Genomic DNA, 25,690 nt, shown 5'->3' with positions numbered 1-25,690 from the left:
AAAAAATTTTAAAGTGAATGCTCTTTTTTTCTTTAACTTAAAGAGTTACTTAAGCAAAACATTTTCAGGTCCCTTCAATAAAGGAGAGTATGCAGTATGGGGAGCAGAGCATACTCCAGGTTGTCAGCTCATGTTTGAACAGACATGGAAGAAATAAAGGGTAGTTTGTACTTATAGTATAGAATAAATCAACCTGCCTTGAGTAGAAGTTTTGAGTCAGGTGTATTTCAAAGTGGACTGTGTCATCCAAGACAAAAATCACAATGAGATGACACTATACACCCACCAGAATGGCTAAAATTTTAAAAGCTTACCATGCCAAGAATTGGCTATAAGGTGAAGTAACTAGAATTATCATACATTGCTTATTGGTAAAATGATACAACCACTTTGGAAACAGAGTTTTGGCAGTTTCTTAGAAAGTTAAACACACATGTATCTAAGCATTTCACTCCTAGGTATTTACTCAAGAGAAATGAAAGCATATGTCCTCATAAAGACTTGTTCATGAATTTTTATAGCGGTTTTATTTGTAACAGCCAACAACTGGAAACAATTCAAAAGTCCTTCAACAGCTGAAAGGGTAAACTAAATTAAGGTGTATTTTTGCAACTGAACGTTATTCAGCAAACAAAACAAAACCACGCAAATTTTTATATGCAACACCTGGATTATTCTCAAAATAATTATGCTATGTGAAAGCTAGACAAAAATAAAAAGTACAAACTGAGTGATTCAGTTTATATAAAATTCTAGAAGTCAGATCAATCTGTGTAAGAGGAAGCAGGTTGGAGGTTGCCTAGAGAAGGAGATAGAGAGATGGATGGATTACAAAGCAACATTAGGAAACTGTAGGGAGTGTGATGGAAATGTTTGTTGTCTTGATTATGATGATCATTTCATGGTGCATACATATGTCAAGAGTCATCAAATTTTACACTTACTGTATTTAATATATCTTAATAAAGTTATACAAAAAGTTTTTTTGTAAACTCTTGTAGATCTTGAGTTTACAGAGTTCATATTAATATAGTTATCATAGGAACCAGCCATAATTTGAGGGATTGGCAATGAAGGAGGAAAAAGAAACTAGATCAAGCTTTCTCAGGTGAAGTTTCATATACTCTTTTTCATTTGGGATATTATCCAAATTTGAATTTTTAATTATTCCATATACTATACCCAGAACTCAGGTAAGAATTTTAGGTAATTAAAGGAAAGTAATGCCATTCCAAGAACTATCCATTCCATTTGCTTTTTTGTTTTAGATCTCTGTCTTCTCCTTGTGAGGTTTGCTGTGACATTCAGCCTCTCCTAGTAAAACTTTTGACGCCAGAAGGTCCATTTGGAATCTCTTCCCTTGTCCAGCATCAATGGACGAGATGAATATCTCATCCCACATATCAACTAAAGAAAAGGTGAAGGCATAACATTTGAAATCACAGGAGTTGTTTTATACTTGGTAGCTTTTTCCTGTTTGTCATGGTGGTTCTCAAAGTGCTGTTATCTATCAAAATCACCTGTGAAGCTTTTTAAAAAGATAATTTTGTGGGCTGTAACCCACAACCACTGAATTAGAGCTTTTTAGGGATATAGCCCGGACTCTTGATTTTTTTAAGTTTTGTAGGTAATTCATCATTCATCTATTCATTGCAACAAATATGCACAGACTGCTTATAATTGAGTGCTAGGCACCTGGACTAGGTATCAGTTTAGAGGAGCAAAAATCATGGGGCTTCTTGCCTTCATATTATGCATGTCTAATATGCACGTCTAATACTCATTGAAAGAAATAGCTATTTTTAGAAGCACACAAATATAAAAAACACAACTTATAGTAAGTGATATAAAAGGAAAAGTAAAGTGTCCAATTAGAAATTATTATGGGGGTGGGCAGAGGGAAGTAGTCCAGATTTAAAATCCCTGGGAGGGTCAGGGAAGGCTTCAAAAAGGAAGCAGCATTTTAGCAGAGACCTGGAAGAAGAGTGAAAGTCAGAATGAAGATAAAAGTAATCATATGGAGCGAATATCACAGAAAGAAGAAAGAATATACATCTTAAAGAAGGGGGAGAATGGGTTGTGGCGGGGAAGGACTACAGCCCAGTCAGAGGAGACAGTGGTACAAGATGAGGAAAGAAACATAGGCAAGGGCACTCGTGCTTAACAATTGCTGGTTTAATAAAGAGAATGTGTAGTGATAGATATAAGACTGTCTAATATTAGGAAAAAATAATTAAGTAATATGAACTTCCTTGGATCACCATCTTTTGCTTAAGTAGGGTACACAGATTAAGTCCCCTCATTCTGATTAAAGCCCTTAAACAGGAAAAAGCAACTTAGCAACTCTGTAGGCCTAATGGCTAGCTGGATCCAGTTTCTTCAGGAATTCTCCTGTCTGTCAGTGGTCCGGTGGGAACCATGATAGAACTCATGGGTTGCAGAGATTAAATCCCGGCCTGAATCTGGGGCACACTCATTCAGGAGAACTTCTGAGATCACTGGTCACTGAGGTCCTTCAGGGCTTTTCCAACTAGACAAGTTTTTTCTAAACTAGCTCTGAACACCTAGGTAGAAAATAAGCTCTTGGAAGCAAAGTGAGCATGCCCACTTCTGCAGAATATTCGAATCTACCTGTTAGCATCTACCTTTCTCTATGGATCATAACTACTATAATGACAATTTATTAAGTGCTTTCTATGTATAAGATGCTACTAAATACTTTGCATCTTTGACCCTCTCAGCGAAAGTACTAGGTAAATATTATTATCACTTTTAGGAAGGTGAAACTGAGGCTCAGAGAAATTTAAGCAGCTCATCTAAGCCCCACAGCTAGTAAGTAGAAGACATTGGATTCAAAGCCAGGTCTCTACAAATTCAAACTTTTTAACACCATGTGCCATTATCTTTTGTGTTAGTTTCTGATTGCTGCTATAACAAATTGTCACAAACTCAGTAGCTTAAAACAACAGAAATTTATTCTCTTAAAGTACTGGAGGTCAAAATCTACAGTGGGTCCATAGAGTTGTGTTCTTTCTGGATGCTCAAGTGGAGTATAGGTTTCTTTGCTCTTTCTACCTTCCAGAGGCAGCGTACAGCCTTTGGCTCATGGCCCCCTTTCTCTACTTTCAAAGTCAGCAGTGCACTATTTTCAAATCTTCTTCGGTCTCCTTTGATCCTTTGCTTCTTTCCTATAAGGACCTTTGTGATTAACTTTAGGGTCCATCCAAATAATCCAGGATGATCTTCCCATTTCAAGGGTTTTAAATGAATCACATCTGCAAAGCGCTGTTGCCATCTTATGTAACATTCACAGTTTCCAAGGATTAGGGCATGGATGTTTTGGGAGCTCATTATCTAGCCTACCACATATTTCCACACAGATTTTCAAAACTTTAGCTGAGCCTGCTGAGGGAATCCATTGCCATTAGGGTCCAGGTTAGCAGCAAATGGTTACAGCCCAGCAAACAGCCTGCAGTGTGTACATTGATTATGACTAGTGTTAGTTTAAAATGTATGTAGAATTTAAGTACATGATAATGATAGAACAAAAGACAGGAGGGAAGTAAACAGAGTTAGCATTTTCTATGGTTCTTGCATTGTTGGGGAAGTTATAATTGTTAATTACCTGCTACTATGTTAAGGATGCACATTATCTTTTTTTTTTAACATCTTTATTGGAGTATAATTGCTTTACAATGGTGTGTTAGTTTCTGCTTTATAACAAAGTGAATCAGTTATACTTATACATATGTTCCCATACCTTTTCCCTCTTGTGTCTCCCTCCCTCCCATCCCACCTATCCCACCCCTCTAGGTGGTCACAAAGCACCAAGCTGATCTCCCTGTGCTATGCGGCTGCCTCCCACTAGCTATCTATTTTACGTTTGGTAGTGTATATATGTCCATGCCACTCTCTCACTTTGTCACAGCTTACCCTTCCCCCTCCCCATATCCTCAAGTCCATTCTCTAGTAGGTCTGTGTCTTTATTCCCATCTTACCCCTAGGTTCTTCATGACCTTTTTTTTTTTCCTTAGATCCCATATATATGTGTTAGCATACGGTATTTGCTTTTCTCTTTCTGACTTACTTCACTCTGTATGACAGACTCTAGGTCCATCCACCTCACTACAAATAACTCAATTTCGTTTCTTTTTATGGCTGAGTAATATTCCATTGTATATATGTGCCACATCTTCTTTATCCATTCATCTGTTGATGGACACTTAGGTTGCTTCCATCTCCTGGCTATTGTAAATAGAGCTGCAATGAATATTTTGGTACATGACTCTTTTTGAATTATGGTTTTCTCAGGGTATATGCCCAGTAGTAGGATTGCTGGGTCGTATGGTAGTTCTATTTGTAGTTTTTTAAGGAACCTCCATACTGTTCTCCATAGTGGCTGTATCAATTTACATTCCCACCAGCAGTGCAAGAGTATTCCCTTTTCTCCACACCCTCTCCAGCATTTATTGTTTCTAGATTTGTATTCTGTTGTTTTTGGATGGAATGTCCTGTAAATATCAATTAAGTCCATCTTGTTTAATGTATCATTTAAAGCTTGTGTTTCCTTATTTATTTTCATTTTGGATGATCTGTCCATTGGTGAAAGTGGGGTGTTAAAGTCCCTTATTATGAATGTGTTACTGTCGATTTCCCCTTTTATGGCTGTTAGTATTTGCCTTATGGATTGAGGTGCTCCTATGTTGGAGGGATGCACATTATCTTTAAAGGAACAATAAAAGTAGATTATTATTATGTTGATAATAATCTAATAAAAAGAAATAAGTAAAATAATAAGTATAATTGATAATCAATAAGAAGGCGAAATAGAAGAGGATAAAGCACATAGAAAATATAGGATAAATAAAAAACAAATAGTAAGATGATTGATTGAGTCCCAAAGACATCAATAATTATATTAAATATAAACAGACAATTCCACTTTAAATACAAAGACTGTCATACTACTACATTTCCCAAACTGTGGGCTGAGGTGCCCTGGCGGCCTTCATAAATTCACAGGAGACCTAAGGAATATTTTAAATTTTCAGTGGAAACAAAACAATATTTGATATCTCTCACGTATTTTGCAAACTGCTAGCTCAGAGTAGCTCCCAGTTACATTAGGTTGCAGAAAGTTCTGCTTGGTGACATCAAATCTTTGCAAAGCTGGGTTTTCAGCAGTGGCTGTGTTAAAGAAAAAGTACCAAATGAAAATTAATGGTATAGGAAATTAGGTGGCAGTTTATAATCTGATTCCAAGGTATGAGAAGTTGAGCAGTGTCTAACATTCTATTACTAAGAATTATGGTGGGCAAAAGACTTATTAAGTGGTTTGGGTCCAGTTATTTAATAAATAAAACTGTTAAGTATTTCTTTTTTGGCTAGGAATGACGTGAACAAATTACTAAGACCCCAAGAGTGCTGTGAACTAAGTTTGGGAACATCTATCATAATTAATTAAAAATAAAAACTACAGGGAATTCCCTGGTGGTCCAGTGGTTAGCACTCCGTGCTTTCACTGCCAGGGCCCAGGTTCAATCCCTGGTCAGGGAACTAAGATCCTGCAAGCTGTGCTGTGCAGCCTAAATAAATAACTATATAAATAAAAGAATAAATAAAAGTAAAAATAAAAACTATGTGTTCCATACAAAGCAAGTAATATACATGTTCAGAGACAGAATGAATGAATATAAAAAGATGGAAAACACATTATGCAAAAATGAACCAAAAGAAAGCTGATTTGACAAATGTGGCATTATGACGATCTTTGTCTTTAAATTATCATTGTGTGTTTATATTTAAAATAATTATAGATATATTGAGGATTAAATCTACAAACTTGTTATTTGTTTCTTAATTGCCTTATAACTAAAGTAGACAAAATAGAATTTGTGTCAAGATTCATTACTAAAGAGAGATATGTTCTAATAATAAAAGAGTCTATCTACTAGAAAATATAATTTTAAAATATATAAAGGTACATTACTGTACCTAAATAAAAATGTTAAAACTATGTATATATTAATATATAAAAATAAAAAAATGGACAGAGTTAGAAAAAGAAATAAGACACATGTACAATAGATGGAACATTATCTGGTAGAATAAGCAGACTCCCAACAAATCAGTAACTGTGTAGAAGATTTAAACAAATATTAACCGATTGTGCCTCACTGATATACCCAGGGCACTGCACCCTCTACCACAGACACATATTTTTTACATACACCTACAGTTATCTCAGTTGATCATATGCTGAGCCATAAAACAAACTCAATCAATCTCAAAACTTGATAATAAATATACAGCTAAAAACATTCCTCAAATGGTTGTAAATTCTGCAAAACATTTCTAAGTAAACCATGGGTCATTGAAGAAACTACAATGGTCATTATCAAATATTTTAAACTGAAAAAAAAGAAAATATGACACATTAAAACTTGTGGAATACAGCTAAATCAATGCTTAGAATAAAAATAATAGTCTAAAGCTTTTTTTAAGACTATGAAAAGCTGAAAATAAAAAATTCTAAGTAATTATCTCAAGAAATTCATTTTTTAAAAAAGAACACCAAATAAACTCAAGAAAAATTTAGTAAAAATAAAAAGAAGATAAACATAAATCAACAAAGCCAAAAGTTGGTTCTTTGAAGACTGAAAAAATTGACCAGTTAATTGATTGGTTTCAATCTATCCTCCATTATTTGAATTAATTAGTAGGGAGTGTGGGGAGGAACAGAGATTAAAAAAGAAAAAAGAGATTTTAAAAATTAAAGTAAAATGGTATTTTTCCAGCATATATTTCTTCTTGATTACATATTGATTGACTCTAAATGGTATTTTTATTACTTTAACTTAAACCTATGAGGTCTTAAGGGGTAGTAGCTGAGTCTAATATTTAAAATATGCATTTAAAAATATGCTTTTATAGTTGTTGAGCTTTGTCTACAAATCATGTGCTGAAATTTCTTTGTGCTGACTTGGCAACAGACTTCCAACATAGGTTACTGCTACATCATGAAACATATTGGAGAAAAAAAGAGAAAGCATAGAAATTTCTACAATAACTATTTTTTTAACTCAAACACAAATTGTTTACTTTATTTCTTTAACAATAAAACAGTAATAATGACACAATAATTTAGTTGTAACAAAGCACTCAACAGAGCAAAATAAAAACAAAGCTAATTAAGGAGGCAGAGCTTCAGCTCAAGTTACTCATCTCCTTTAAACAGGAAAAACTATCATTAGTCTAGTGGTTCTCAAACAGGTCTGCTCATTTTAGGAATGGGAGGAAGGAGAACTGGTTCTTAAAAGAAATAGCTACATCCAAAGCCCACCTCAGAACAATTACATGAGAATCTCTCAGGAGTGGGGCCCATTCAAAACTTTTTGAAGTGTTGTCAGTGTTTACAACTACAAGTGTAACGTAATAAGCATTAAACACCATACCCTCAAAACAATCCAAAACCAAGGGATTTTTAAAAAAAAGAAAAGAAAAAGAAATGTGATAAATTTCTTTCCTCTTATCCTGGGAAAAGGGGGAAGGAAGCACCTACTCATTTCTCCTTGTTTTTTATCCATTTTTGATTGCCCAAAGTCAAGTTTAACAAATGTTAAATATTGGAACTTATGCAAATATCCTACCCAATTAAAATTTTCACTACTTTACATTTAGAAAGCTCTTTTAAAACAATACAAGGGGGAAGGAGCTTCAAGATGGCAGAAGAGTAAGACGTGGAGAGACCTTCCCCCCCACAAATACATCAGAAGTATATCTACATGTGGAACAACTCCTACAGAACACCTACTGAACACTGGCAGAAGACCTCAGACATCCCAAAAGGGTCTCGGTGCTCTGACCGGGTGTCAGGGAAGTGCCTCTGAAGTGGGAGAGCCAAGTTCAGGACATTGGTCCACCAGACCTCCCAGCTGCACATAATATCAAACGATGAAAAACTCCCAGAGATCTCCATCTCAACACCAACTCCACTAAACGACCAGCAAGCTACGGTGCTGGACACCCTATGCCAAACAACTAGCAAGACAGGAACACGACCCCACCCATTAGCAGAGAAGCTGCCTAAAATCATACTAAGTTCACAGACACCCCAAAACACACAGCAGATGTGGACCTGCCCACCAGAAAGACAAGATCCACCCTCATCTACCAGAACACAGGCACTAGTCCCCTCCACCAGAAAGCCTACACAACCCACTGAACCAACCTTAGCCACTGGGGACAGACACCAAAAACAACAGGAATTACGAACCTGCAGCCTGCAAAAAGGAGACCCCAAACACAGTAAGTTAAGCAAAATAAGAAGGCAGAGAAACACACAGCAGATGAAGGAGCAAGGTAAAAACCCACCAGACCTAACAAATAGAGAAAATAGGCAGTCTATCTGAAAAAGAATTCAGAATAATGATAGTAAAGATGATCCAAAATCTTGGAAATAGAATGGAGAAAATACAAGAAACATTTAACAAGGACATGGAAGAACTAACGAGCAAACAAACAATAATGAACAGCACAATAAATGAAATTAAAAATTCTCTAGAAGGAATCAGTAGCAGAATAACTGAGGCAGAAGAATTGATAGGTGCCCTGGAAGATAAAAGAGTGGAAATAACTACTGCAGAGCAGAATAAAGAAAAAAGAATGAAAAGAAATGAGGACAGTCTCAGAGACATCTGGGACAATATTAAACACATGAACATTCGAATAATAGGGGTCCCAGAAGAAGAAGAGAAAAAGAAAGGGACTGAGAAAATATGTGAAGAGATTAGAGTTGAAAACTTCCCTAATATGGGAAAGAAAATTGTTAACCAAGTCCAGGAAGCACAGAGAGTCCCATACAGGATAAATCCAAGGAGAAACATGCCAAGACACGTATTAATCAAACTATCAAATATTAAATACAAAGAAAAAATATTAAAAGCAGCAAGGGAAAAACAACAAATAACATACAAGGGAATCCCTATAAAGTTAAGAGCTGATCTTTCAGCAGAAACTCTGAAAGCCAGAAGAGAGTGGCAGGACATATTTAAAGTGATGAAAGGGAAAAACCGACAACCAACATTACTATACCCAGCAAGGATCTCATTCAAATTAAATGAGAAGAGAAATTAAAATATTTACAGAGAAACAAAAGCTAAGCACCACCAAACCATCTTTACAACAAATGCTAAAGGAACTTCTCTAGGCAGCAAACACAAGAGAAGGAAAAGACCTACAATAACAAACCAAAAACAATTAAGAAAATGGTAATAGGAATATACATATAAATAATTACCTTAAAGGTAAATGGATTAAATGCTCCAAACAAAAGACATAGACTGGCTGAATGGATACAAAACAAGACCCATATATATGCTGTCTACAAGAGACCTACTTCAGACCTAGGAACACATACAGACTGAAAGTGAGGGAATGGAAAAGATATTCCATGCAAACGGAAATCAAAAGAAAGCTGGAGTAGCAATTCTCATATCTGACAAAATAGACTTTAAAACAAAGATTATTACAAGAAACAAAGAAGGACACTGTATAATGATCAAAGGATCAATCCAAGAAGACGATATAACAATTGTAAATATTTATGCACCCAACATAGGAGCACCTCAATACATAAGGCAAATACTAACAGCCATAAAAGGGGAAATTGACGGTAACACAATCATAGTAGGGGATTTTAACACCCCACTTTCACCAATGGGCAGATCATCAAAAATGAAAATAAATAAGGAAACACAAGCTTTAAATGATGCATTAAACAAGATGGACTTAATTGATATTTATAGGATATTCCATCCAAAAACAACAGAATACACTGTCTCCTCAAGTGCTCATGGAACATTCTCCAGGATAGATCATATCATGGGTCGCAAATCAAACCTTCATAAATTTAAGAAAATTGAAATTGTATCAAGTATATTTCCCGACCACAACACTATGAGACTAGATATCAATTACAGGAAAAAATCTGTTAAAAAACACTAAGACATGGAGGCTAAACAATACACTACTTAATAACCAAGAGATCACTGAAGAAATCAAAGAGGAATTCAAAAAATACCTAGAAGCAAATGACAATGAAAACACAAAGACGCAAAACCTACGGGATTCAGCAAAAGCAGTTCTAAGAGGGAAGTTTATAGCAATACAATCCTACCTTAAGAAACAAGAGACTTCTCAAATAAACAACCTAACCTTACACCTAAAGCAATTAGAGAAAGAAGAACAAGAAAACCACAAAGTTAGCAGAAGGAAAGAAATGATAAAGATCAGATCAGAAATACATGAAAAAGCAATGAAGGAAACAATAGCAAAGATCAATAAAACTAAAAGCTGGTTCTTTGAGAAGATAAACAAAATTGATAAACCATTAGCCAGACTCATCAAGAACAAAAGGGAGAAAACTCAAATCAATAGAATTAGAAATGAAAAAGGAGAAGTAACAACTGACACAGCAGAAATACAAAGGATCATGAGAGACTACTACAAGCAACTCTATGCCAATAAAATGGAAAACCTGGAAGAAATTGACAAATTCTTAGAAAAGCACAACTTTCTGAGACTGAACCAGGAAGAAATAGAAGACATAAGCAGGCCAATCACAAGTACTGAAATTGAGACTGTGATTAAAAATCTTCCAACAAACAAAAGCCCAGGACCAGATGCCTTCACAGGCAAATTCATCAAACATTTAGAGAAGAGTTAACACCTATCCTTCTCAAACTCTTCCAAAACAGAGCAGAGGGAGGAACAATCCCAAACTCATTCTACGAGGCCACCATCACCCTGATACCAAAACCAGACAAAGTTGTCACAAAGAAAGAAATCTACAGGCCAATATCACTGATGAGCATAGATGCAAAAATCCTCAACAACATACAGGCAAACAGAATCCAACAGCACATTAAGAGGATCCTACACCATGATCAACTGGGGTTTATCCCAGGAATGCAAGGATTCTTCAACATACACAAATCATTCAATGTGATACATCATATTAACAAACTGAAGGATAAAAACCATATGATCATCTCAATAGATGCAGAAAAAGCATTCAACAAAATTCAACACCCATTTATCATAAAAACCCTCCAGGAAGTAGGCATAGAGGGAAGTTACCTCAACATAATAAAGGCCATATATGACAAACCAATAGCCAGCATCGTTCTCAATTGTGAAAAACTTAAACCATTTCCTCTAAGATCAGGAACAAGACAATGTTGCCCACTCTCACCACTATTATTCAACATACTTTTGGAAGTTTTAGCCACAGCAGTCAGAGAAGAAAAATAAATAAAAGGAATCCAAATGGGAAAAGAAGTAAAATGGTCACTGTTTGCAGATGACATGATACTATACATACAGAATCCTAAAGATGCTACCAGAAAACTACTAGAGCTAATCAATGAATTTGGTAAAGTAGCAGGATATAAAATTAATGCACAGAAATCTCTGGCATTCCTATACACTAATGATGAAAAATCTGAAAGAGAAATTAAGGAAACACTCCCATTTACCGTTGCAACAAAAAGAATAAAATATTTAGGAATAAACCTACCTAAGGAAACAAAAGACTTGCATGTGGAAAACTATAAGACACTGATGAAAGTAATTAAAGCTGATACAAACAGATGGAGAGATATAGAAAAATGGAGGTGGAGGAATCAGGCTCCCTGACTTCAGACTATACTACAAAGCTACAGTAATCAAGACAGTATGGTACTGGCACAAAAACTGAAGTGTAGATCAATGGACCAGGATAGAAAGCCCAGAGATAAGGCCACACACATATGGTCACCTTATCTTTGATAAAGGAGGCAAGAATATACAATGGAGAAAAGACAGCCTTTTCTATAAGTGGTGCTGGGAAAACTGGCATGCTACATGTAAAAGAATGAAATTAGTATGCAACTCAATATCAAAAAAACAAACAACCCAATCCAAAAGTGGGCAGAAGACCTAAACAGACATTTCTCCAAAGAAGATATACAGATTGCAAACAAAGACATGAAAGAATGGTCAACGTCATTAATCATTAGAGAAATGCAAATCAAAACTACAATGAGATATCATCTCACCCCAGTCAGAATTGCCATCATCAAGAAATCTACAAACAATAAATGCTGGAGAGGGTGTGGAGAAAAGGGAATACTCTTTAGATAGCTAGTAGGAAGCAGCCGCATAGCACAGGGAGATTAGCTCGGTGCTTTGTGACCACCTAGAGGGGTGGGATAGGGAGGGTAGGAGTCAGGCAGACATAAGAGGGAAGAGATACTGGGAAATATGTATATGTATAGCTGATTTACTTTCTTATAAAGCAGAAACTAACACACCATCTTAAAGCAATTATACTCCAATAAAGATATTAAAAAATATAAATAAAATAAAAATTTAAAAAATAAAAAAATTAAACTAAATTAACAAAATAAAATAAAATGGATCATGGATAAGGACCTACTGTATAGCACAGGGAACTCTACTTAATACTCTGTAATGACCTATATGGGCAAAGAATCTAGAAAAGAGTGGATATATGTATAACTGATTCACTTTGCTGTACAGCAGAAACTAACACAACATTGTAAATCAACTATACCAATAACAATTTAAAAAATAAATAAGTAAATAAACTAAGGGGAGAAAAAAAAACAATACTGGGGGGAGTTCCCTGGTGCCGCAGGTTAAGAATCCCTCTGCCAATGCAGGGGACATGGGCTCGACCTATGGCCTGGGAAGATCCCACATGTCGCAGAGCAACTGAGCCCGTGAGCCACAATTACTGAGCCTGCGCTTTAGAGCCCGTGAGCCACAACTACTGAGCCCGCGTGTCAGCCCTACTGAAGCCCTTGCGCCTAGAGCCTGTGCTCCGCAACAAGAGAAGCCACCACAGTGAGAAGCCTGTGCACCGCAAAGAAGAGTAGCCCCCGCTCACCGCAACTAGAGAAAACCTGCGTGCAGCCAAAATAAATAAATAAAACAAAACAAAAACAATACCAGGTTTCAGAAAGAATCCTCCACATTTTAAGTTTGCATAGATGTTTAAGTCAGCTATTTGTTTAACGAAGAAGAGTAGATGAAATATATTAGAAAGCATTTTATTAATAAGTTATTATAAAACAATATTCATTTCATGTAGCACAATTAACTTTTTGGTGCAAGAAGAGGAATATCTGAATGTTTCCCATCTATTTCTAAAACTGTCAGAATTCCTTTGTATAAGATTGATATCTTCAAATTTAGAACCTAAACATAAATTTTTCTTAAGAATGCATACATAGAATACTTCTCCTGTAAATGCACTATATCTTTGACAAATTCCTATTGGGAGGTACAGTAGTGACTGCAGGCATTTATCTTTAAAACAACTTTTCCTCATTTTTCAGGTTTGGGAATGATACCACATCAAGTATGGAAAATAACTTTTTTCCTTAAGAAGACATAAATTCACTTAGAGGTGTCTCCTCAAATTCAGAAAAACCCATTTCTTCAGCTCCTTCTGTCAGGACTCCATATTAATCTCAACCACTTCATTCTTGCCCGGAAGTGTTTTTGTCGGGTTGTCTTCACTTGCACCTTCAATGTCTGACAGATCAATAGGTGGTAAACGATTCCTCCAGCACTGGAAGTTGTTATACTGACAAAATTCTTCATTGAGCTGGCGCGGCTTGGCCCACGAGTCTCCCCGCAGGGAGTCTGCGCGCCCCGCCCCGCCGTCGCCACCGCCCCTCCCCCGTCCCGCGGGGCCTCACGGGCGGCTGCAGCAGAGGCGGCTCGCTGGTCCCCCGGCCGCGGCCCTCACGCTCCGCGCCGTCTGGGGCACCAGTGTCCCCGCCGTCGCGGCGCTTGCTGGGCGAAACCGAAGGCTCAGTCATAGCCCCCGCGTCGATTTTACGCTTTCGGGGCAGCTCTGGGACGCCGAGGGGCTGCCCGGGATGCGAGACCCCCGGCGGCGGGATCCAAAGCCGTGGCCGCGCCGGCTCCTCAGGAAAGTCGCGGAGCAGGAGCCCCTTCCAGGGCACGTGGAACGTCACGGGCTCGGCAGCACGCGGCTTGCCCGTGGGCCCCGAAGGCTCGGGCGGAGCCCGCTGGGTGCGGGACTCCTGTAGCTGTGGGAGCGGAGGGCCTCTCCACTAACTTTGAAGTCCCTGTGGTCTTGCTATCCAGGTCAATGCCAATCCCCGGTGCACCTTACATTCGCCATGCCTACAGAACTGATTGACAAAGATGAGTTTCCTGTTGGGACATCTTTGAAGTATAAATGCCGCCTTGGTTACTACAGAAGAGTGTTCTCTATCACCTGCCTGCAAAACTCTGTCTGGTCAAGCCCTGAAAACAACTGTAGGCGTAAGTAACTCTAGACTGAGGACTCCTCTGTGTCAATAATCCTTAAGATCTGATCAGTCGTTCAAAGTTTGAAACAAAGACACGTGTCTTGGTAACTTTGCCTAAGGTATAAAAAGATGTGAGAGTTATTCTTGTAGGTCATATCTTCCTACTGCTTTGAGTTCCTAGCACCTTCATTACAAGTTCATTTCATGAGAAATGACCATCACAAGGCATGACTGAGGGAAAATATCCATTCACTAGGGGTGTCCCATTTTTACAACTGAAACTAAGTAATGAATGACTCAGGAAAGGAAAGAAAAGTGTAGGTGGGAAGAGAATCCCAAACTTCAAGACTTTTGATGTACACTGGTTGAATTACAGAGTAAGCATTTTAGTAATAAGCAGAGTTTACATCTTTCTAAGAGGCAAAAAATATGGGGATGAGATCTGGAAGGGAGGTCTTTTTGAAAGTGGTGCTTAGTAGGTGGCTGATCCTGAGGCAGTCTTGTCAGTTTCCTCAAGGTGGCAAATCTATGGAACTACAAGAGCTATGGTCAGTTTGGGACCTTATGTATTAACAGACGTTCAGAGTATTATACACCCAATACCCACATTCTGCTTCTTTCCCGTAGGTAAATCATGTGGATCTCTTCCAGATCTCATAAATGGCAAAATGGACATCAACAAAGACACCCAGTTTGGATCAACTGTTAATTATTTTTGTAATGAAGGGTGAGTTGGCAGTAGCCTTGTTTGGGATGACAGCTCTAGAATTGTAACACTAGTCTCTTAACAGTAGTCTCAGAAAGGAAATTCAAACTATCTGTCCATTTAAAGCATAGCAGTAAGATTTCTAAGTAGAAGTTGTGCCTTGAATCCAGGCATTTAACTACCCTTGCAATGACTAAACATATATTTGAAAAAATAGGAAAAAACCTGTAACCATGCTAGAAATTGGAGGGGTAAGGGTAGTGTTTGCACACCAAATTAATGCACCTAAAGCCAAGTGAAGCATTTACTAGATGAGAAGGACCAGCATTCTAAAGAAGTAAGTGGAACAAACACACATATATTCTTAACTCAAAGCAATAAGAGCTAGAAATGTTGGACTCAGGAAAAAGTAGGAAAGAGTTGTTTATTTGGGATGATGGAGTAGATGTGGTGGATGGGCAAATCTTAAATGTTATAGCACCTTTCCTGAAGTGTACACAATACAGGAATCTTGCTGTGGACATACTCTTGGCTTATCTGTAGGAGAGACAACCAATTTAGGAAAGAAATAGGGACACCTTATATCTTAAATTTTCTTCTGTTTTTATTACTTATTATTACTTAAAATACATGCAAAATAACATAAGTGAAACATAAAAATAGTAATAACAATAAAATGAATTTCAATGCATATGCCACCCACCTTAAAAACCATCACTAGTACCTTTGATGCTAACTATGTGCTTTTCCCAATTTCCATTCCTTCACCTCCAAAACTTCTCCACAAGTAACCACCATCCTGAATTTTGTTTATCCCTTGCATTTCTTTTCCATTTTTTCCCATACATAGTACTAATCGTTATATTTTTAGTTATACATATTTTGAACATTATATAAATGACATGATTTTAATGAACATCTTTGCAAACTGATTTTGATTTAATAGTTTGTTTCTGACATTCATTCATGTTGTTGTGGTTAATTCATTTTCATTTAGGATAGTGTTCTCTTGTCTGGATACAGAAGAATTTATTTCTTTTTTTGTTGTTGTTAGATATTTAGATTATTTCTAGTTAGTTTTGCTTTGTTTTGTTTTGGCTATTATAAGCATCCCTGATATAAAGATACTCATACATGTCTCCTAGTACACATGGGCAAAAGTTTCTCTAGGACCGTGGTTTTCAAACTTATTTTACCATAATCAACAGCTAAGAAATATATTTCTACAGCACATACACACACATAAACAGATACACATGTATACCACATCACATACACATTTATATAAATTAAAATTGTCACACAAATATCTAACATTATACTGGAAGTTCTAGCCAGGAAATTAGTCAAGAAAAAGAAATAAAAGGCATCCAGATTGGAAAGGAGAATTAAAACAACCTCTGTTTGGAATTAAAACAGTCTCTATTTGGAGGCCAGATCAAGATGGTGGAGTAGAAAAATCCTCGCCTTCTACCACAGACATATGAAAACTACAACTACATATAGAATATCTATCTCTGAAAGTGACCTGAAGACTAGCAGAACAGATTTTCTACAACTACGGATATAAAGAAAAGGCCACATTGAGATGAAGAGGAGGGGAAGAGATGTGGTCTAGTCAGAACACACCCCCCTCCAATGCAGTGACCCACAAGCCAGAAGAAAATCACAACCATGGGGATCCCCCCTGAGGAGTGAGGGGTCCAAGACCCACACTGGGGTCCCCAACCTGGGGCACCTGCACCGGGAAGACAAACCACCATAGTGTCTGGCTTTGAAAACCAGCAGGCTTACGTTTCAGGGGAGCCAGAGGGCAGCGGGAGACTGCTCTTGAAGGGCTCACTTGCTCTGGGTCCCAGCACAGACAGAGCAGCAACTTAAAAAATGCCTTGGCTTTATGAGGAGGAGATTTATTGATTAATTCTGGGGCAGGTACCAGGGGATGGAAGTGCTGGTAGGTGCCATTTTTTTTCTCTCCTTACACCTAGCGGCCCAGTGCTGGTAGGTGTCTTTCTATTACTCTCCATTAACATAGGTAACACTGTGTGCCCCACCCCAACGTTCCCCTAAGTACCTGCCCAGCCCAACCCACCTGCCTCAACCAGTCCCTCTAAAGAAGCTCCTACCCCATCCTACCTGGTACATGGTTCTGCCCAGGACCAGTGCTCCTCCAAAGTGGCTCACATCCTGGGGACCTAGCCCTTCTCACTAGCGAGCCCACAGAAGTTGCAACCAGGCCTCACAGGCAGCTGGGCTGGGGATCAGCCCTGCCTACCAGTGTGTCTGTAGAAGTCATGGCCTAAATACAACAGGAGGATGCAGGCAGCCCATGCAGGGGATAGCCTTGAGCACCTGGCTCGGGTGACCAGGGGGGATTATGCCACTGGGCTCTACATAACACTGTCTACATAAGGCCACTCTTTTAAGGTTGGGAGATGTAGCTGATGTACCTAATGGATAAAAGCAAACACCTAGAGTTAGGCAAAATAGGAGACAAAGGAATACCTTCCAAGTGAAAGAACAAGATAAAACCCCAGAAAAAGAAATATACAAGATGGAGATAAGCAATTTACAAGATAAAGAGTTCAAAGTAATAGTCATAAAGATGCTCATCAAACTCAGGAGAAGAATGGATGAACAAAGTGAGAACTTCAACAAAGAGATAGAAAATACAAACAAGAGCCAATCAGAACTGAAGAATACAATAACTGAAATGAAAAATACATTAGAATCAATTACAGAATAGAGGATGCAGAAGAACAGATCAGTGGTCTGGAAGACAGAGTAGTGGAAATCACCCAATTGGAACAGCGAAAAGAAAAAAAGGAATTAAAAAATGAAGATAGCCTTAGGAACCTCTGAGACTACATCAAGCATACTAACATTTTCATTAGAGGGGGCCCAGAAGGAGAAAAGAGAAAGAAAGGGACAGAAAGCCTATTTGAAAAGATAATGGCTGGAAACTTCCCTAACCTGGCAAAGGAAGCATACGTTAAAATCCAGGAAGCACAGAGAGTCCCAAACAAGATGAAGCCAAAGAGACCCACACGAAGATACACTGCAATTAAAACGTCAAAAGTTAAAGAGAGAATCTTAAAAGGAACAAGAAATAAACAAGTTATGTACAAGGAAACCCCCATAAGACTATCAACTGATTTTTAGGCAGAAACTTTACAGGCCAGAAGGGACTGGCACAATATTTTCAATGTGCTGAAAGGAAAAGACTTATAAGAATATTTACCCAACAAATTTATCATTCAGAATTGAAGGAGAGATGGAGCCTCCCAGACAAGCAAAAGCTAAAAGTTCATCACCACTAAACTAAACTTGTAAAAGCTTTACAAGAAATGTTAAAGGAACTTCTTTGAATGGAAAAGAAAAGGCCATAACTAGAAACAAAAAAAAATTATGAAGGGAAAAATATCTCACTAGTAAAGGCAAACACAGAGTTAAGGTAGTGGATCTACCACTTATAATGCTAGTATGAAGTTTAAAAGACAAAGTTAGTAAAATCCATCTAAATCTAAAATAAATAGTTAAGCAATACACAGAATGAAAGGATGTAAAATATGATGTCAAAAACATAAAATGGGGGAAGGAGTAAAAATACAGTGCTTTTAGAATGTGCTCCAACTTAAGCAACCATCAAATTAAAATAGGCTGCTGTATACATAGGTTGCTATATGTAAATCTCATGGTAACTACAAACCAAAAACCTATAACACAAAATATAAAGAGAAAAGAATACAGACATAAAGCTAGAGAGAATCATCCAATCACATGGGAAGAGAACAAGAGAAGAAGAAAGGAACAGAGAAGAACTACAAAAACAACCATAAAACAATTAACAATATGGCAAAAAGTACTTACCTATCAGTAATTACTTTAAATTTAAATGAATGAAATACTCTAATCAAAAGATACAATGTTCTTGGATTGGAAGAATCAATATTGTGAAAATTACTATACTACCCAAAGCAATCTACAGATTCAATGCAATCCCTATCAAATTACCAATGGCATTTTTCACAGAAGTAGAACAAAAAAATTAACAATTTATATGGAAACACAATAGACCCCAAATAGCCAAAGCAATCTTGAGAAAGAAAAACAGAGCTGGAGGAATCAGGCTTCCTGATTTCAGACTATACTACAAAGCTATAGTAATCAAGACAGTATGGTACTGGCACCAAAACAGAAATATAGATCAATGGTACAGGATAGAAAGCCCAGAGGTAAACTCACACAGCTATGTTCACCTAATCTATGACAAAGGAGGCAAGAATATACAATGGAGAAAAGACAGTCTCTTCAATAAGTGGTACTGGGAAAAGAATGAAATTAGAACACTCCCTAACACCATATGCAAAAATAATCTCAAAATGGATTAAAGACCAAATATAAGGCCAGAAACTATAAAACTCTTAGAGGAAAACAGGCAGAACACTCTTTGACATAAATCACAGCAGGATCTTTTTTGACCCACCTCCTAGAGAAATGAAGATAAATACAAAAATAAACAAATGGGACCTAATGAAACTTCAAAGCTTTTGCACAGCAAAGGAAACCATAAACAAGATGAAAAGACAACCCTCAGAATAGGAGAAAATATTTGCAAATGAAGCAACTGACAAAGGATTAATCTCCAAAATGTACAAGCAGCTCATGCAGCTCAATATCCAAAAAACAAACAACCCAATCCAAAAATAGGCAGGAGACCTAAACAGACATTTCTCCAAAGAAGACACACAGATGGCCAAGAGGCACATGAAAAGCTGCTCAACATCACTAATTATTAGAGAAATGCAAATCAAAACTACAATGAGGTATCACCTCACACCAGTCAGAATGGCCATCATCAAAAAATCTACAAACAATAAATGCTGGAGAGGGTGTGGAGAAAATAGAACCTCTTGCACTGTTGGTGGAATGTAAATTGATACAGCCACTATGGAGAACAGTATGGTTACTTAAAAAAACTAAAAATAGAACTACCATATGATCCAGCAATACCACTAAGGGGCATATACCCTGAGAAAACCATAATTCAAAACGACACATGCACCCCAATATTCATTGCAACACTATCTACAATACCAGGGCATGGAAGCAATATAAATGTCCATCAACAGATGAATGGATAAAGAAGATGTGGCACATATATACAATGGAATATTACTCAGCCATAAAAAGGAATGAAATTGGGTCATTTGTAGAGATGTGCATAGACCTAGAGTCTCTCATACAGAATGAAGTAAGTCAGAAAGAGAAAAACAAATATTGTATATTAAGGCATATATGTGGAATCTAGAAAAATGGTACAGGTACATATTTGCAGAACAGGAATAGAGACGTAGACATAGAGAACGGATGTGTTGACATGTGGGGGGAAAAGGAGTTGGGATGAATTGGGAGATTGGGCCTGACATATATACACTACCATGTGTAAAATAGCTAGCTAGTGGGAAACTGCAGTATAGCACAGGGAGCTCAGCTCGGTGCTCTGTGGTGACCTAGGTGGGTGGGATAGAGGGGGTTGGGAGGGAGGTCAGAGACGGAGGGGATATGTATATACATATAGCTGATTCACCTTGTTGTGCAGCAGAAACCAATGCAACATTGTAAAGCAACTATACCCCAATTAAAAAAAAAAAGATACAGGGTGGCTGAATGGATTAAGAAAACAAGACCCATATATATGCTGTCTACAAGAGACTCACTTCAAATCTAAAGGCACACACAGACTGAAAGTGAAAGGATAGAAAAAGATATCCCACACAAATGTAAACAAAAAGAAAGCTGGAACAGCAAGACTTATATTAGACAAAATACACTTTAAAACAAAGACTGTAACAGAAGACACAGAAGGACATTACATAATGATAAAGGGGTAAACCCAAGAAGAGGACATAACATAAACATATCTATGACAATAGTCAAGATATGGAAGCAACCTAAGTGTCATTGATAGGTAAATGGATAAAGAAGATGGAGTATATATACAAAATAATATCACTCAGCCATAAAAAAGAATGAAATCTTGTCATTTGTGACAACATGAATGGACCTAGAGGGCATTATGTTAAGTGAAATAAGTTAGACAAAGAAAGACAAATATGATTTCACTTATATGTGGAATCCAAAAAACAAAACAAATGAACAAACAAAACAAAGCAAAGCAGAAATGGACTCACAGATACAGAGAACAAACTGGTGGTCATCAAAGGGAAGGGGGATAGGGGGTTGGGTGAAACAGGTAAAGGAGATCAAGAGGTATAAACTTCCAGTTATAAAATAAATAAATCACAGGATGTAATGTACAGCATAGAGAATATAGGCAGTAATATTGTAATAACTTTGCATCATGACAGATGGTTACTAGGCTTATTGTGGTGATCAATTCAATATATACATATATACACATGTATATGTATATATATAATATGTCAAATCACCATGTTGTACATCTGAAATTAATACAATATTGTATGCCAACTCTAGTTCAATCAAAAAAAGAAAAGAAAAAGAAAAGAAAAAATATTGTATTGTATGCCAACAAACAATATTGTATGCCAACTCTAGTTCAATCAAAAAAAGAAAAGAAAAAGAAAAGAAAAAAGAAAAGAAAAAAGAAAACCTCTGTTTGCAAATGACATATCTGGTATAGAAAATGCTAAGGAATGCACACACACACACAAACATGTTATAGCTAATAAATAGTTCATCAAGATTTCAGGATACAAGTTATCAGATGATTTATTTTTAACATGTGTGTTTCATTGATGTAAAGGAAGATTATTTTTAGAGAGGGATTTAAGAACATAGTTATATCTAAAATCACAGAGTATAACAAGAAATCTTGAAATTAAGAAAATTTTAAAGTGCTAGACTTATAGTCAGTGTCTCATTCTTGACCTCAAAAAATGGAGAAAACAAATTCATGTGTATTTTTAATGGATGTTACCCTGGTAGGGTAAAAAATAATTTCCAACTGAACAAAAGTAAACAAATTAATCCATGCAGCAAAATAGAGGGAAGAAAATGTTACACTTTCTTCATATAAGTTGGGGGCACAATTAGGGTATTTTTGTTTTTTCCTTTTAGAAATTTGTTTTATAAAAATGAGATCATGTTCATTGTAATCAGGATGTAAAGCAAATTTGTTGTTTTTCTACATGAAGATTTTCTACCTAGTATATCTATTACCTTTCTTGAATAACCTATAGAATTTAAAAGTACATTCTCTCACCGTAGAGTACAAAGTTGAAAACCAATCTACTAAAAGGGCTTCGGTTTATATTATTCAAATCTTCAACATCTTTACTACAAAGCATATTATTAAGTTAAAGTAATTTTAAGTATATTATAATGGTATATTATAAAATACAGAGCTCAAGAGTAGAATGGGAAGTCCAGAAATAGACTCAAATTTGTAAAAGAGGGAATTATATGAAGGTATCATGCAGCATTGCAAAGCAGTAAGCAAACTAGTATTTTTTATTTATGTTAAATAATTAGCACATTTTATGCACCACAAAAAATTTCATATTGATCAAAGAATTACATGTTATATGTGACACCTAAATAAAATGAAATAAAAAAATAATAAATATGTATCAGATTTAGGAACATTTCAAGTCAGTGGGTTCATTTCAAGCAAAGGCAGAATCCACAGAGAGGTTAATAGAATTGACACATATACAAATACTAAAAACAAAATACAAATGAAAAACCACAAAAATATATAAAAAGCCCTTAGAAACAAAATATGAACACCTAAATAGAGAAATGATTAAAAGATACAATGTGGCAATTAACAAAAGAAAAAGGTACAAATTGTAAATACATGTGGAAGAGTCTGGCCTTGCTATTAATAAAATTAATACAAATGAAAATAACAATAATATGCTACTTTAACCACTTATTCAATCCAAAAGTATTTATTCAGAGCTCACAAATACTAAGAACAGGTACTATTCTGGAAGCTGGAGATATAGCAATAAACAAAATACACAAAAATCCCTCTGTGTAGCTGTTAGTTTTGAAGTTCAGGGTAATGGGCATTGACATAAACTCCTAGTAGCACTATAAATTGATACAAATTTATACCATTTAACACAATTTAGGCAATACACTTTTGCCAAGAAGTCAAACTTAACAGTCTTCCTTTTTGAAGTCTTTTAGACTCTAAAAGCTTGGAAAGGTTGGAATGGAAAACATCTTAATGTTCAACAACAGGGGATTATTTGAGTAAATTATGGTCCATTCATGTGATGGAATATTATTCTGCCAATAAAAATATTGGGGATTGATTATATTTGCTGGGGTTTGAGGGATTCCAATAAACAATACATATATCTTCACCACGAAATTTCTGGACCAGCTGAGGAATCAGACAGATGAAGATCAAATTATATCTTTATTGCTGAAAGAGATTAGTAGAGAATATAACTTTAGGTCAGGGCTAAATGACCTAATTTTTTAAATCCCATAATTAAATGTAATTACCTGTTCTCAGACACAGCTGGACAACTGTAAGCTTCCCACATCCATCCCATCCCCACCACCACTAACCACAGGGGGTAGGAGAGGCCCCTTAGCACATGGCAGAGAATATACATCCTCTCTGCAGGCATGAGGAGTGGGAATGAGGCACATGATGCAGAAGTTTGAGATGAATTGCCCTATACTTCTCCCAAACTCACCAGTCTGAGAACTCATGATGGGTAGGTAGGGGTAAACAGAGAACCCAGTACTGTCGATCTCAATAAGGCCCCAGGAGGAAATCTGAAAAGCAAATGTAGGTGTCCTACCCAACAATATTGTATATAATGAAAACAGTTTTAGGATAGATGTTATATTTAAAGAAGGTAAGACCCCAAAGGGACTGTTCTGTGCAAGGAAAGGAGAGGAAATTGCTTGTTTTCCCAGAGAAGAAGGAGGAGAAAGACAAGTGAGGATTGGAATAAAATGCCTAATGGCATTCCCTTCCCAGTGTAACACTCCCTAAAACTTCCCCCAAATGCAACAACAAATGCTTTGAGCAAGTGGATTTGTGGGAGAAACCCACAAAAATCCTGGGCATGGCTGCTAGATGAAATGTAGTGCAGAACCCAAAGCCAGTAGGGAGGGACACAGGAAAGTGGAAGCAGAGAGGAGTATGGGGAAATTAGCCCTAAGACACACAGTAATCATGTGTGTGGAAGAGGACTCTCACACAGCTGTGAAATACAGGTCCTGGCCCAGTTTAACCTACACCTACTTGACAGCTGACATCCATCTTACATGTATATCTCTTCATGTAAGAAACCGAAAGAATTTTCTGTAAGTTCTTGACCCAGAGTATGGTGCACAGACCAGCAAGGTCAGCATCTCCTGGGAGCTTGTTAGAAATGCAGAATTTTCATACCCACTGAATCAGAATCATATTTTCACAAGATCCCCTGGTGATTTCTATGCAAATAAAACTTTGGAGAAGCACTTCTCTAAACCATTAATTATGTTGTAAGATACAGTTTAGGTAATTTTTTTCCATTACTGGAATTTTCTGTATCTTTCACATTTTTTCTACAATGACTGAGTATTAACTTTGGTAATTGGCTTTTAAAGAGCTGTTACTGAACTTCCAGTTCCAGATTCACTTTTCTCTGCTTCTCTCTCTACACATAACTAAATACCCTAGAAATTGTTCAACATACAACCATAAAAGGGCCACAAAAGGTAGAAAGAAAGTGGACTGGCTAGGGACCCCAGAACTTAAAGAATGACCCTGCAGTGGGTTCCCTGCATTTTCTTTTTATCTCTCAGGATGGGTGCTATATAGAAGACTGTAAGCCAGAACAGTCAACAAGCAGAGAGAGAGAAGCCTACTCCCCTGTTAAAGGACTGGGGAAGGGAAAGCTCAGCAGGGATGTAGTAAGTAGACACATACTTCGTGATACTGGTGGCCCAATCTGCCTAAATTAGCAGCATAAGGAGAAATTGGGGATGGGGGAAGTCTATCCTTCCCATGTCACACACACATGGGAAGCAGCAGGTCCCAGTCCACCAGCAGCTGTGTCAATAGCGGAACCTGGGTGCGCTGACATCTCTCTTGCCCCCGCATGTGAGCCTTATTCTGCCTGCAATGGCAGCATCAGCAGAGCCTGGTTGGTGAGACCTAGACTTCAAGATAGCAGCACGTGGGCTCCTCCACTCACATCAGACATGGGATTGGTAACTTATTTGTCTGGCTTCTTGGAGGCACCTCTGTGCATTTGTCCTCAAGTGGTCTTATGGATGTCTTTCAGAAAATGGTTATTTTATATGATTTGTTATGGAATTTGTTCTAATAAATCATTCTTCTATCATGTGGCAACATGCAAAAAAATAAAACAAAACGTTTTAGAAGAATTGCCGACTCAAGTTAGAACTTGCTTCACCATTTTTATCCCAATCCTCTTGATTAGAAAATCAAAAAGAGCACTTTAAGAAATAACCTTTATGAAGTCGAAAACCAGAGGGGTCTCCATGATTCTCCGCTCCTATGGCAAACAGGAAGGAAGAGGTGCACACGTAGTGGAAAGACTGCAGCTTTCCTTTACTCCATTTGTTATCTACTTGTGTGTATGTGTGTTTGCAGTGCAATTTAGAA

General features: G+C 37.1%; 1 protein-coding gene and 1 pseudogene across 1 annotated transcript in view; one reads left to right on the top strand and one right to left on the bottom strand.

The window, feature by feature from the left end:
* The window catches only part of LOC112403485 (complement component receptor 1-like protein), a 48,415-nt gene that overhangs the window by 3,348 nt on the left and 19,377 nt on the right, over positions 1-25,690 (top strand). Inside the window, exons 2-3 of the mRNA XM_024750973.1 lie at positions 14,185-14,364; positions 14,979-15,078. Of these exons, the coding sequence (XP_024606741.1) occupies positions 14,185-14,364; positions 14,979-15,078 (280 nt within the window). The remainder of the gene's footprint in view (positions 1-14,184; positions 14,365-14,978; positions 15,079-25,690) is intronic.
* LOC112403426 (uncharacterized protein C9orf40 pseudogene) lies at positions 13,468-14,144 on the bottom strand (annotated as a pseudogene).

Source organism: Neophocaena asiaeorientalis, unplaced genomic scaffold (genome assembly GCF_003031525.2).
Source record: "Neophocaena asiaeorientalis asiaeorientalis breed wild unplaced genomic scaffold, Neophocaena_asiaeorientalis_V1.1 scaffold67, whole genome shotgun sequence".
In the NCBI taxonomy this organism is placed as follows: Eukaryota; Metazoa; Chordata; class Mammalia; order Artiodactyla; family Phocoenidae; genus Neophocaena; species Neophocaena asiaeorientalis.
Note: the sequence above shows the minus strand (reverse complement) of the source record. Positions and strands in the feature narration are given on the sequence as shown.